The sequence below is a fragment of the Numenius arquata genome, chromosome 6, assembly GCF_964106895.1.
Source record: "Numenius arquata chromosome 6, bNumArq3.hap1.1, whole genome shotgun sequence".
Lineage (NCBI taxonomy): Eukaryota > Metazoa > Chordata > Aves > Charadriiformes > Scolopacidae > Numenius > Numenius arquata.
In genome coordinates, this window is record NC_133581.1 from 66,879,585 (window position 1) to 66,894,598 (window position 15,014).

General features: G+C 43.3%; 1 protein-coding gene across 1 annotated transcript in view; it reads left to right on the top strand.

Moving 5' to 3' along the window:
* Positions 1–15,014, top strand: part of DDHD1 (DDHD domain containing 1) — a 72,645-nt gene that overhangs the window by 16,394 nt on the left and 41,237 nt on the right. The window contains exons 2-3 of the mRNA XM_074149259.1: positions 378–551; positions 8,878–8,979. Of these exons, the coding sequence (XP_074005360.1) occupies positions 378–551; positions 8,878–8,979 (276 nt within the window). The remainder of the gene's footprint in view (positions 1–377; positions 552–8,877; positions 8,980–15,014) is intronic.

The window sequence follows — 15,014 nt, forward strand, 5'->3', positions numbered from 1 at the left end:
AAATTCAAGGCAACTGGGTAGAGAGGAGTGTATCCCATTAAAGCTGGACTGTTGTTTGAACTTAAGCCTTAATAAACTTTACAGAATCTACACCTTTCTGTCCATCTCTCACATCCTCACACACACTCCTCCCTAGCTCGGGTGTTTGGAGATTTAAACGACTCTCACTGCTCATTTCAGCCCTGTGGGAAAAGATGGTGGTGTTTTCTCCAGGCATCTGTGGTCACCTCGTTAGGGGACCCAGCAGAGGGGGGGGTGCCTTCTTCATCAAAACACCAAACGGAATTCCCTTCCCTCTTCCCTGCCGTCACTTTGTGATTTGTGGCATTAAAAAAAAAAAAAAATTAAAAAAAAAATATCTCTGGTTTGATTTTCAGAAACAGAAAAGATCCCTGTAATGCGTGGACAGTGGTTTATCGATGGTACGTGGCAACCTCTGGAAGAGGAGGAAAGTAACTTAATAGAACAGGAGCATCTCAACCGCTTCAGAGGCCAGCAGCTGCAAGAGAGCTTTGATATGGAAGTATCAAAACCTGTTGATGGGAAGGAGGGTAAGATTGCTTAGATCACTGTTTTTATAGTATGTTCTCTGGACAGCTGGGGACTGTTTTGCTTAAGTAAGAATGTGATTTATAATGGTTTTTCCATCCTACATAGTGGGGAACATTATTACAGGCATCAGTTTGCTCTCCCATTTTTCAGTGCATCTTGATGGTGTAGGATTTCCTGCTGCAGCACATTTGATAAACACTAAATATTACATTCATGGATAAACTTCTTGTTCCCGTTCTGATTCATGTTTCGCATCTTTCAATTGTGTTTGAAATCTCATTTCAAACTGAAATCTCTTGATGGGACAAGAAGAGTCAGTGTCCAAATGCAAAGTGGCTGTTAGCTCTCTGGCCAGCGTTCCTAATTCTGCCCTGAAGGGAGCATCAGTTTTACAAATCGCATTTCATTTTCCATTCTTGTTCAGTCTGTGAATTTATTAGAGTAGTTTTCAGCCATAGTAAATCTTGGGCATTCATTCTGTAATGGAAGTCCTTACATTTTAATGACCAGGGTGAGGACATTCAGTTTGTGTTCCCGGGAATCTCAGTCATACGCATTTAACATTTTTAAGAATGGCCTTCTGAAATTACTGATCTATTATATAATGTACACAGTTGAATTGCTTGATCAGAATAAGAATAGTACAGTGAAAATTCAGTATGTTTGGCTTTCACACTTCACTTCTGTGTGTTGGCTTTCACTTGGTGAACAGTCTACAAACCAAGAGCTGCAAGTACAGAGGCCTCAGTATATTCTGGTAGGGTTTGAGTTGTGTTATTCTTTATAAAGCAACTTTATTTTTAATCTCTTTAAACTTCAACTTCGTAGAAAGCAGTTACGGAGTGTAGGAGCGGCCGTGTTTTGGCCATGAGCACGCAGGAGTTCCTGTGTGTGAGCTACGTGAGCACACAACAAGTAAAAGCTTGTTAATAAATTAGAAGCAAGGCAGTATTCAGGCTGCTTCTGTAATTACTGTAACGAAAACCAGAATATCATTTGTTGACTTAGGGAGATTTTTCAACAGTACAGAGAGTAGTTCAGTTTCTAACTCCCCTCAAGGCTAACGAAGTCTCTGTGAAAATTATTATTTTTTCTATTTTTACCACTTCAAAAGATCTTTTTTCTCCGGCCAAGCCTGCAGTACAGTCGTCTGCTTTAACAGCTCTGTCAGGTAGGTGTGCAAAATGCCTGTGACCCCTGAGCCCCAGCACCCTGGCAGTACAACCACCCTTCTGGAAGGCGCTTTAACCTGTACTTGTGTGTGCTTGTGCTGGTACGAAGCTCAGCTTTGTTAGTACAGCTTCCCCCTGCCGTAAGTGCGGTGCTCTTTGTGGTAGGGTAGTGGGATTTCGCCTGGAAAACATATCTTTATGGGTGCTGAGTGCTTCCAGCCTTAGGTAGCTTCACCTCTGATGGAAGGAAGGAAGGAGGATGGGTTCAGTTGTACCTGGATTCTCCTTATCGAGTAAAGAAGAGAGTTCAGGTTTTTTTATTGAAAAACATCTGGTCTGTGGAGCAGAAGTTTTCAGATTTGAGGTTGGGAAGAGTGATGAGAAAGGTATAATCCCTGATACTTACAAAAACATCAAAAAAAAAAAAATCAGAAAAAGAAACTCCAAATTCAGGCATCAGTGCCTTTTCCAAAGCGAAAATTAAAAAAAAATAAGGCAAAACACACACAAAAAAATCCCTAAGCTGTGCATGCAGTCACTTCAAAATGGAATAGGTGTCAAGTCACCAATAACTTTCAACGTATTTTTTTTTTTCAGTAGTAATAGGAAAGTTGCAGGAAAATTATAGCTACCAGTAAGTGTGAAAAGTGGTTTTGTCATTATAATATGCCTCTCAATATTATCTCTGATCAGCTGCCATCCGTGATTGCCAGCTGCACGTGGCACCGGGAGCAGCTTTACAACTTGCGTTCTCTGGTGAAGTAAACATAATTAGTGGGAGAAGTGCTGAATTCAGTTTATAAATTTCTTAAGTGCTACGATTTGTTGTAATTGCATCCCCTTTGAAACCTATTTTGGTCCCATCAAGGTTTACAGGTAGCTGCTATTTAAGACGAGTGAAAGAATAGATCTGTAAATATCACTGAGGGGCGAAGTGACTGTACCATAAAGCACTGTAAATGATGAAAAACCAGCAAAATTAATACAATCTGCTGTCACAGTCTCTTAGTACTTAGACAGTAATTACTTTCTTATATGAACGTGCCAATTTGCATGATGAATAACGAAAAACCAGCTTGTCAACAAGCATCTTGTTGATATGCAGCAGACAAACCTGTCGGCTCTTAATTTGACCCCAACCGTGCTCTGAAGGCTGACGGTAGGATGAAAAATTAAAAGCAAGTTCCACTTTGCTGCTCCTGTTGTGGATAATTTTCTCTTATTCAGCCTGCTAACTGGGGGCAGCGTATGAGATCCTGGAACTGAGTATCCAAGACTCAACTGACGATTCATTTGCAGCGTGTATTCTATTTATTTATTTATTTTATTGTTCCTCTGCAATCTTTTTGTGCAGAAAACAAGAATTGCCAGCGGGTTTACTAGGTGGTTTAACACCCTCAGCTCTTGAGCGGCTTGCCCCGGTGCGTTGCTGGCGATGGAATTGCCCTTTTTTTTTTTAAGCCCAGGGCAAGTGGTGCTGCTTCCCGTCTGCCTGTGCAAAAACTAAGAGCGAGCACTATGTACGTTACCTGTGAAGGGCAGCTGCTCAGCAGGCGTTGCCCGTCCTCTTTCCTCGTATCTTTAGTTTTGGGATACATTTTAGTAGGGTACCCTTACCCTCTAAAAACGTGATTTCCCACGCCAATAATTTGATTTATTAATTCTGCTCCTGGATTGCAGCGTGGTAACAAGGAAATCCCTAAGCTTCATCCAGGGCTGCTGTCGGGGAGTGGATGTTGATGAATAAATGCCCCATTATAAAACTCTTAATCCAAGCAAACCTTCCTCCGAAAGTGCAAAATGATTGAGAATAGGGATCTCCAGCCTGTGGCCTCTAAGTAACATAGAGCTCGTGCCACCTCCCAGGGCTGTGGAGCTGTAAATGCTGAAGGTAACAGAAGACATATGACAGCGTTTAGATGAATGATTTCCCAAGTTCTGTTTTCCACGGGGCAGCCTGGAGACCTCTGCTGAGCAAACTGTCGTGGTATTTCGATTTTCATCCTTACAAAGTATTTAGTTTCATGTCTTGCAAAATGAACTGTGCTTATGGTGCCTGATGCCGCTGACTCCCCTTGGTGCCTGATCCTCTCCAGCGGTCCGCTGAGCTCTTGGTCTCAGTGCTGGCCTGGCTTTCTCGGGGAGATTATTTGTCACGGCAGAAGGCAGAAATGGGGCACTTTATTTCTCAGGGCTCTCCAAAAGGGTTAATGTGACCTTTAGATTTGCCATATCCAGCTGACCTGGCTTTGTCTCCAAGTAGGGTATGTCCTGTAGGGGTTCATAGACGTGGCTCCCAAATACCAGAGCTCCACCTGCTGCTTGTAAAAATTAGTCAAATTGCTGAGATTTCAGGAGGGATGTTTGTTTCTCAATGTGCTGGCACCTGTAACACTTGTCAAAGGCCACCTACCCCTGACCAGCGATGTCTGAAGTACAGCAGGCACAGGAGGTGTTGACAAGGGACGATGTGGTGATAGGATGAGGGGTAACGGTTTTAAACTGAAAGAGGGGAGATCTAGATGAGATCTCAGGAAGAAAATCTTCAGTGTGAGAGTGGTGAGACCCTGGCCCAGGTTGCCCAGAGAAGCTGTGGCTGCCCCATCCCTGGAGGGGTTCAAGGCCAGGTCGGATGGAGCTTTGAGCAACCTGGTCTGGTGGGAGGTGTCCCTGCCCAGGGCAGGGGGTTGGAACTGGGTGATCTTTAAGCTCCCTTCCAACCCAAACCACGCTATGATTGTATGACAGCCAAGTCCCCAGTCCACCACAGACCATGTCTGCACGTCAGAGAGAGGTGCTGGGGACACGAGCCTCTCTTTTCATCAACTCCACAGGAGCCTAAACCCAGACCAGAGGGATGGACGCTGCCAAAGTCCTGGAGCAAACAAATGCTGCAAGGACCTTACCCGTCTCCTCCGTCGCTTGACCGCACTCTTGTCACCCCAGAGCCCGCTTTGATCCTGGCCAAATTCCATGTACATTTTTCAGTTTAAACAGTTCGTTTTGTTGTTGATAGATACAGGAAAGGATGCTGCTGTTCTTTCTTTTAGGACACGAGTAACCAATAACGGCTGCAGGAGGAAGGAAACCACACTCAGGATGAGGAATGTAGGGGTTTGGCTGCATTGCTGCTGCTTCCTCCTGAAACCGAATGTCCGCAGCCTGGATTTGAGTTAAGGCAAATCCCAAATTTGCACATATGCAAATCTGAATATCGGCAGGTTCAGGAAGGCATCTTTTTGGCTTGTCATTACATAAAGGTAATTTTTCGGAGCAAAAGGAAGAGCCATCACGGTGTCATTTCGTAGTTGTGTCGAGGAGCAGAGCTCGGCGTTTGCCGCTCAAGGCTGTGCTAAATTAAACAGCCGAATGCCGACACCTTAAACCCCTAAATGAGATGCTGCACTGCTGTAACCGTATCTGTGGGCTTCCCAGCCTGATTTGTTGTTCTGCCGCTCTGTTGATAGGTAGACGACATTGCAAGGGGTTTTTTGAGGCCTCAAATTAATTTATCCAGTACTTGTTTGGTTTTGTTGGTGTTTTTTTTTTTCATCTGGGTGACAGTAGGCTTTTTTTGTATATTGTCCTTAAGAACAATTCATCCTTCAAACTTAACATACGTAAATTAATACCGAGGCAAGATGTAAGGTGATGTTTTGATCTAAATTTTTAGCTTCAAAATTTTAAATACGTGATGCAAACTTCCTCCCTTAAAATGTGGAAATAGCTGGGGTGTTTATTTGGTTATATCTCTGTGCCTTTGTGCAGAAATACTGACCTTTCTTGGATTGCATATACCCAGGGATTACGCTTAAATATATGACCACTGTAAAATAATTCTGTAAATATTTCTGAGAAAGAGTTAGGTTTTAACACTTGTTCTTTGAAGCGATATTTCAGCTGAAACCATTCTGAAATGAGTACAGAAAGGGTATCATAATACCTTTTTAGCAATCAGTAAGCTTAAAACGTACAGAATAACGTAAGATTCAGAAATTACTTTTGTGCATGCTGAAGGCAGTGAGCTCAGGACCTGTCTAAAGCTGTCTATCGAAGGAGCGGCGTTCTGAAGTGATACCAGTAATATAAAGGCCATTGTAAGACAAAAGAAGATCATGAACTGGGATCACAGCAGGTTCTTAAAGGGTTCTCAGACTGGATATTTTGCTAACAATATTTAACCATAATAAAGACAGTGATGTTCAGACCAAGAGGAGCTTGATGGAGGGTCAAAGTCACACCTTCAGTGTTGATTTTTTTTCTCCTGCTCTGTGGCCAGAGCCCAAATACCCCCTTGGTGTGAGTTCCTGGAGGACAGAGGAGCTGTTAGCAGGTGGGTGCCCACCACTTCAGGTGCAGGGAGGCGGTCAAGGATGGACAAGAAGCCTTTCTCACACAGTCCAGCTTTCAGCTGGAGGTTCAACCTGCAGGACCCACAGCTGTCTCGTTCGTGGTAAAGCTGTCACCTCTTGTCTTCTGCATAGCGGAACAGAGCAGGAACAGCAAGTGCTCGGCATGTTCCTGGGGAGGGGGCAACAGGTGAGACTTCCCACTGCTCCAGCCTCATGAGGGCTTCTTCTGATTCTTCCATTCAAGCCCACAGAGCAGTGGTTCACAGGGTATGTCATAAAGTGGTCCCTGGTATAAATAATATCCTCTAACAGCTTTAACATTTGCTAGGACAAGAGGGAATGGCCTCAAGTTGCTCCAGGGGAGGTTTAGGATGGATATTATGAAAAATTTCTGCACCAAAAGGGTTATCAGGCATTGGAACAGGCTGCTCAGGGAAGTGGTGGAGTCTCCATCCCTGGAGGTATTTAAAAGCTGGGCAGACGTGGTGCATGTTAGTGGTGGGGACATGGGACATGGGTTAGTGGTGGACTTGGCAATGCTGGGTTAATGGTTGGACTTGATCTTAAAGCTCTCTTCCAACCAAAATGATTCCATGATCTCTGCCTTAAAAATACTTGGTTAGCTGTTACTATAATAAATACAGTTGAGTACCTGTCACTCCATCATCTTTCTCAGGTATATTCATTTCGTTAGGATGAAGTGAAGCTGAAAACTTAATATACGTGATATTAAGATAGGAATAGACATAGTTCGTTTTATTTGCACAGAGAGATGCTCAAAATTCAGCTGGAAATTGCCTGAGCAACCGGATCCAAGCTTGAAATTGGATCTGACTTAGAAGCTGATCCTGCTTTGTGTGAGGATTGGAGCAGACGAACTCCAGCAGTCCCTTCAGCAGAAATTATTCTGTGGTCAAGTCTGTCATTCTGTGATAGGTCATAAGAAACGTAGAAAAGATCCTGTGAGTCAGAATTAATTTTTGTAATGCATTGATTTTGAAACATCATAAGTTGGTTGGGTTTTCCTACAGAATTGCAACATATGGTTAGATGCCACAAACACTGTAAAAGTTGCATTTGGAATAGTTGATTTGTTTTGTCTTAGATTTCAAATAATATTTTCATAAGAAGTTTATTATAGATTTTTTCTTTTTTTGTCGCAGCTGGCTAAGTTAACCTTTGGATGGGAAGGTCGTATTCATAGGATCAGAGAGTCGTGCGGATCAGGAGGGGTCTCTGGAGATGCTCCACTCCAACCTCCCCGCTCAAAGCTGCGGAGTCAACGAGAGCAGGTTACTCAGGATGTTTCCAGTGGAATTTTGAGTATCTCCAACAGTGGAGACTTCCCAACCTCTCTGGGCAATCCGTGCCAGTGTTTTCTCACCCTCGCCATAAGAAAGATATTTTTTTCCTTAGGCTTGACTTGACTTTCCTGTGTATATTCTTCTTGAGTTGCCACAGCCAGCAAACTATTCTGTAAATTATTCCATCGAGTTCCAGGTGCAGTCGCTACGAGCCTGATTTTCCTCTCCTCTAGAAAAATGATGTAATATAGTAATATATTTTGCTTGCATCTGTATTAAGACATCTGCTGACAGAGCTGTTAGCTGAGGGTGTGAAGAGGTGTGACCCTGGACCAGCATCGCTGTGGCAGTCGAAGCCCTTGACACAAGCCTGGAATATTGCACTTTTGTGATATTCTTGTACTGGCATAAGTTGCTGGATCACAGAGCATTAACTGCTCCTGGGTTTTTTAAGGGAATATGTCATCCGGTTGTATTTCTCCCCACTCTGCAGCGGGCCAGCTCATTTCAGGTCATTGCAGGCTGTAGGTTCAGAAGCCAGGCTGGAGAATCTTGATTTCTCATTGGACTTAAACACACTCTCTTGACTGTATCAGGTTCTTGAGGCTGAAACAATTTGAAACGAAGACTGTTTGTATGAGGGAGGGCCCACAGAGCAGTAACGCAGAAGATGTAGATTTGTAGGACTTGACTTTCAGCCTTGCCCAGGATCCCCTGGGGAAGTGTAGAAGGTCTCCATCATTACAATTAACAGTCGATACAAGTCTCCTGTTGTGTAAGTGCCAAGAGCAGCTTCTTCCACCCACATAACTTTATCTGTTCATTAGCAGCAGCCTTCACTTAATTTAAAGTAGTCCTTCCATAATCACACAGCACCGGTACATAACTCCCTGAGAAGGGATCTGTTGGATCACTGGGTAATATTTAAATATTCTCACAAGGAGTGAAATAAGATAATTGAAAGTCTAATAAAAGTTATGGACTTGCATTTCACTGTGGGGGGCAGCTTCTTGAGGCTTTACAGAACAGGGTAACGCTAGGATATTTGGTTATTTTCTCTACTCTAGCTCTTAATGATCCTCTTACGCTCTTTAAGGAAAATAATAAAGCTGTGCTTAAAACTGAGTTGTTGGGGTTTTTTCCCCAGATGTTTAGTGTTTACTTAAGAAGGGCGACTGTGTTCTACCCAATACAAATAGAGTATTTATGCTTTTCTACAAAGGCACTGGGTGAGTCTGATTACACTGTTCCAGCTGTCTTTTACTAATGCCTGCAGCTCGGAGGCGATACCATAACTGTTTATGAAGGGTGAAGAAATTGAATTTGACTAATGTGACCTGACACTTTTGCTACAAAACCAGTTTTTAAAGTGTGTATACTTTTTCAGAAAATGTGCCAACTATTTTTTTTTTTTTCCTAAAAGTGGTAATGCTAATGAAAAAAAAATGACACCCCTTTTAAAAATTTTACTTTGAAGCTCAGTGTTTTTACTTTTAGTTCTCTACTACCTCCCTCCCTTCTCCCTCCCTTCTTTGTTCAAATGGAGAGGATATAAGGAGAATTCAGATGCTGCATGTCTTAAGCGCAAGCGTTCCCAAGGTACAGTAATTGTAGATTTCTTTTTTTTTTTTTTTTTTTTTGTAGTGCTTCTGGCTTAGGAAGCTTTAAATTCTAGTTTGCTTATATCAGTTAAATGTGTTAGATTTACATGCTTCGATTTCTTGAGCTGTATTCATGCCATTTCCTTCAAAAGGGAAGGAAAAAGCATCATAAATCTTAGAAGAAAAGTAGAAGTGGTGTGAATCAGAGAAAAGTAGATGCTAATGGTATCGTGAAGTAATCCTTATTATAATTGTGATGAAACCGTAAAATTTTGTTTCTTACACTCTTTATGTGTGGTTTGGCTTTTTCAGTAAACTAAAAGCAACGTTTTTAGAATCACAGCAGGCCTGGTATAAAATAAATTACATCAGAGAAGAAATAGAGGGTTTATACTAGATAGTGTTTTGTTTGCCACTTTTTTTTTTTTTTTTGATAATGCCTGCATCTATAATTTTATATTGTAAATGATTTTTACTGCAACTTTTTTATGAGTACTGGAATGAAATGAGACTTTGGACATAGGTTATAAAAAGGGGAAGCTGCGTAGAAATACGTGATAAACGCTGCTGTGTTGCAGAAAACTTTGAACTTCGCAGCAGCTGGTGCTGTGCTAATTTGTTTCAGAAAGTGGGAGTAGATCCTAGAGGAGCCATTGATGATCGCAGGAGGCTCAAAAGTACTTGTCACTGGTCTTTCACTGCCACCATTAGAGCCAGTAGAGGTTAAACTTTTATTGACTTCAGTGGCTGTGGAACTAGACTTCTGAAAACTGCACCCTCCCTCCATTTAGAATGTAAATGCACATGGTAGGTTTAGAGTTACTCTTGTCATACCGTGTATTCTTTTAGCTCCTGGGGATAGTGTAAAATACAAGAATTTATTTTGGCGTGCATAAATGTTTGCCTTTTGACTTCCTTTAACTGTATTTTTCTATAATTGGGTCCAAATGAAAATGCCCCAAATCAAAATGTTTACTATTAAACTTTCTCCTGCCTCTTCTCACACACGGATCTCAAGTCTGTTAAAGGTGAAGAAGTGTAACTACTGTCTTGAGCAGTTAGAAAGGGCTTCTGCCTTTTATTTTGTGATTGTAATTTTGAAATTATTTTGTATTTTTTTTTTATTCCACGTTCAGTTGTGGTAATGAATGTGCTTGAATTAAAAAGTTTACAGATAGGTGTTTATGTATCAAATAGCGACGCTGATGAATTGAGAGGCGGTGAAGTGCAATATAAAAATGACAGCAATGTGAGACAGGCCCTTTTAATTAAGAGCAATAGCCGTTTTAATAGCTTTGTATTTGTTTTTTTAAATAAATAAGAAAAGGTTTTAAATTCTACAGCTCTACCTCGGGTTTACTTAGCATGACTTCAGAGTCGTCTAAAAAAAGAACGGCAGCGGGCAAATCATGCTCTCGGCTGCCTGTATGATGTGGCAGGTTTTTGTGCCAAAACTACTGCTTATTAATTGCAAGGCAGATGAATTTAAAAATCCCTGGGGGGAAAAAAAAACTCAACCAAACAAAAAAACCCCAACCAACCAAAACCCCAACCAACCAAAAACCCAACCAACCAAAAACCCAACCAACCAAAAACCCAACCAACCAAAAACCCAACCAACCAAAAACCCAACCAACCAACCAAAAACCCAACCAACCAACCAAAAACCCAACCAACCAACCAAAAACCCAACCAACCAACCAAAAACCCAACCAACCAACCAAAAACCCACCCAACCAACCAAAAACCCACCCAACCAACCAAAAACCCACCCAACCAACCAAAAACCCACCCAACCAACCAAAAACCCACCCAACCAACCAAAAACCCACCCAACCAACCAAAAACCCACCCAACCAACCAAAAACCCACCCAACCAACCAAAAACCCACCCAACCAACCAAAAACCCACCCAACCAACCAAAAACCCACCCAACCAACCAAAAACCCACCCAACCAACCAAAAACCCACCCAACCAACCAAAAACCCACCCAACCAACCAAAAAATCCCAAACAAACAAACAAAAAAAAAAAACACAGAAGGCAGAAAAGGTTTTCAGACAGTACTTATCCCTTGTCTGACCTTTAGCCCTGACTGGAGCGACAGTGCCTTTGGGGAGGTGATGGAGGTAATATCAGCTCTTAGCACTTCAAAGATAGTTTCCTCTAGATTGATTTTTTTTTTTTTTTTTTTTTTTTTGACTTGAGCCATAGTCAAACTCTGGGAGAAGAAAATCACCCCGTGCTTTGGTCTTGGCAGCTGGATGAAAGTATCAAGTGAAAAACCAGGTGCTTGCCTTAAAAGGTATTTAATTTTGACCTGTTGGCGCTGTGAGATGCCATGCTGGAGTGCCTGTCTGTCTGGTGCTGGAGGTGTTCGGCTCCTCGAGCGCTTGAGCTGGGAGGATGTTTGTTCTGGCAGTGCACCAGCAGAAGCAGGGATGTTCCCCCTGTACTCAGCACCGGTGAGGCCACACCTGGAGTATCGTGCCCAGTTTTGGGCACCTCAATCCAAGAGAGATATCGAGGTGCTAGAGCGAGTGCAGAGGAGGGCAACGAAGCTGGTGAAGGGCCTGGAAAACAAATCATATGAAGAGCGGTTGAAGGAGCTGGGACTGTTTAGTTTGAGGCAGAGGAGGCTGAGGGGAGACCTCATCACTCTCTACAACTACTTGAAAGGACACTGTAGAGAGGTTGGTGCTGGTCTCTTGGCACAGGTAATTAATGGCAGAATGAGAGGGAATGGCTTCAAGCTCCAGCAGGGTAGGTTTAGACTGAACATTAGGAAAGAATTTTTCACAGAAGGAGTGGTCGGGCATTGGAACAGGCTGCCCAGGGAGAGGGTTGAGTCACCATCCCTGGATGTGTTTAAGAGCCGTTTAGATGTGGTGTTGGGGGATATGATGTAGGGAAGAACTTTGTAGTGTAGGGTAGATGGTTGGACTCGATGATCCCAAGGGTCTCTTCCAACCTGAACGATTCTATGATTCTATGATCCCCAGCTTCTCCGTGGGTTTTGTGTGCTGTGAGCATAAAAACCAGCGCAGGCTTTCTGCTCCTCGGTTATTCTCCAGTTATTTTGACTCGAGAAGAGTTTCTGCAGTCTAATTGAGATCAGGTTCTTCAAGGCTTTAGGAATATGTGTTCTGTATTTTTTTTTGTTTATCACTTCATTTTTCATACATCATCTTTTTAGAGGGATTTTTCCCTCAGTGCTCATCTGTCTTGGTGAAGCTGGAGATTTGTGTGATAATAACCATGGGTTTCTTCAGCTGAAAGAAGTCCTTTCTTGATCCCTCTCCCTTCCCCTGTGCTTCTTTCCTTGTTTTTTGCATGGCTTCCTCACTCCTGGCTGTCTTCCATCTACAGCGGGGTTGTGTCTTCCACATACTCATACTCTTGGTGTCTTTCGTGGTGGAAATCCCTGAAAAATGTTTCATTTCTACTTTCTGGCTACAAAGAAAAGCAAAACTTGGTCTCACTTCCATGGGCTTGGCTGTCAGTCCCAAACTAGAAAACTAAGCAGTGAGCAGAATAAATACCCAGGGTTTTCTGCGACTGGGGAAGGTGGACCTATGGAGACGCCTACTAAGAAAGCTGAGCGTGTTGTCAGTGTCAGAGAAGTGGTTCATGTGAAAACAAAGCTGCAAGACGTCTGGTCCAGAGGGAGATTCCTGTCCCATGGATTTACAGGTTTTTCTGTGCCTGGCATTCAGAGATGCTGTAGCCGCAGTCAGATCTCAGTGAAGCTCAGCAACATCCTAGTCTTGTGCCCTGGAGAGAATCCACAACAGTAGAAAACGTGCTCCTGAAGGACCCAGAAGGCAGAGGAAAGAACAAGAAGAGCATTCCCCTGTGCCGTACCCACTGCCTAATCTGAATTCTGCGGCTTGGCTTCCTCAGCCGTGCTGTGACATGCCTTGGTGACTTCCTGACGCTCTGTGACATCTCTTGGTGTGAAAAGCTCCTGAGTCGTCAATTTGACCACCTCTGCAGCATGCAAGAGGTTTATAGGACAGTCACCATTCATCCTGAAGAGAGAATGTGAATCAAGTTATCTCATCATCTTCAGGAAAATGTAACTTTCTCTTCCTCGTGTTCAGTATCGAAACAGCGAAGGCAGCCCCTTGTCATCCCGTACCTGGAAAGCACGGTTGGCACATTTTGATTTTTTGATTTTTTTTTTTTTTTTAGGATGATTGTTTTCAGATTGCTATCAAATCCTCTCTAAAAACACCTTTTTTGTTCCCTGCTTCACTGTTAATGCACCCTGGGACTGCCAGCAGCAGAAGCTCCTTTTGGCTGAGCTCTTGAGAGTCTCGAGAATCTCTTCACATCCTCGGTGCAGTGTTGGCCCTCATGAAGAGCTACCTTATTGCAGGTTGTTTTTGTTTTTTTTTACCTAAAGAGTGTTTCCAGCGCACAAGGACAGAGAACCTCAGTCCCTGCCTAGATATGCATGCACACATGGCTTGCGGATTGTTTATTCCTGCAACTGATCTCAGCCAGGCAGGTCATAGAATCATAGAATGGTTTGGGTTGGAAGGGACCTTAAAAACCATCCAGTTCCACCTCCTGCCCTGGGCAGGGACACCTCCCACCAGACCAGGTTGTTCAAAGCCCCCTCCAACCTGGCCTTGAACCCCTCCAGGGATGGGGCAGCCACAGCTTCTCTGGGCAACCTGGGCCAGGGTCTCACCACCCTCACAGCAAAGAATTTCTTCCTCATGTCTCATCCAAATTTCCCCTCTTTCACTGTCAAACCCTTCCCCCTCGTCCTATGGCTCCCCTCCCTGATGAAGAGTCCCTCCCCATCTCTCCTGTAGGGCCCCCTTTAGGTATTGGAAGGCTGCTATAAGGTCTCCCCGGAGCCTTCTCTTCTCCAGGCTGAGAAGAAGACTTTCTCCTGGTCTTCTCTCAGTTGGGTTTCTGCCATGCAAACCTGCAAGGATGTACCATTTTTCTCTCCCTAGACGTTGTCATCACCAGGACAGATTCTTATGAAAGGACAGAGACAGCACAGCGGTAGTCATCAAGTGGAATGTCACTCGTGTTTTGAAGGGATATTCTTGCACGCCAAGAGGGCCTGGGTCCTTTCTGGACATGGATTCATCTCTGAGCCCACAGGAATGTTCATGAAAAATCAGATTGCGTGTTCATTGAGTTCTCACTGGATTGCTTCTTTCTCTGGCCAGTGTTATCTCAAGCTGACACGTCTGCTCTTCAGAGTCAGCTTTACTTCCTTTCCTGCTCTTGCTCTATCGCTATAAAACAGTGATATAGTTCTAGTTATTTTTTGTGAATCAGTTGTTTGCTATTACAGAAGGGGTAATCCTTTTCTAATCCCCTTGTTTCTTCCAGACCGCATTTAGTTTTTCATCAGACTGTGGCAGGTCTGTCTGCCTCGGCAAAGAAGCAAAAAATACTACGGGAGAAAGGTCACAACATCTGGGTTAACGTGGCTGGTTTGTGCTGTAGCAGGGTCAAAATATGAAATCGTGACGGCTCAGGCTTTCTCGGAATGTTTTTAGAAGAGTATAAAAAATTCATTTGACTGGCTTCAAGTAGGGGACAGGTTAGAGCTCTGCTTGTTGTGGCAAAAAAAACCAAAAAACCCCAAACAGCCCCTCTGGGTGTTTTCCATGACTTTGGACTTTCTGGCAAGACCAGTGACAGTTAAATAACACTTTTTTTTTTTGGTCACGGGGCTATTGCTGTTGTCAGCTCTCCTAATGTTATGTATCCCACATTAGATGAGACCTAAGCAGCAGATCTCCAAACGCAGGTGAAATCTGAATTTCTAGTGGTAGGGCTGCAGTACTGCTTGGCTCAAGCAAGCTCTTAAGCCTTAGGTGAGAAATTCTGACTTGCATGATAATGTGCCTGCCGTGCTTCATCCCGACAATCAGGCAGCGTGTCATGAGGTTGGTCCCAGAGCTCAATCAGTTCCAAATCTGGAAAACACAATAATTGCACAAAAAAAAAAAAAAAAAACAACCAACCCAAACCACTGGAGCTTTTAGTGGCTTTTG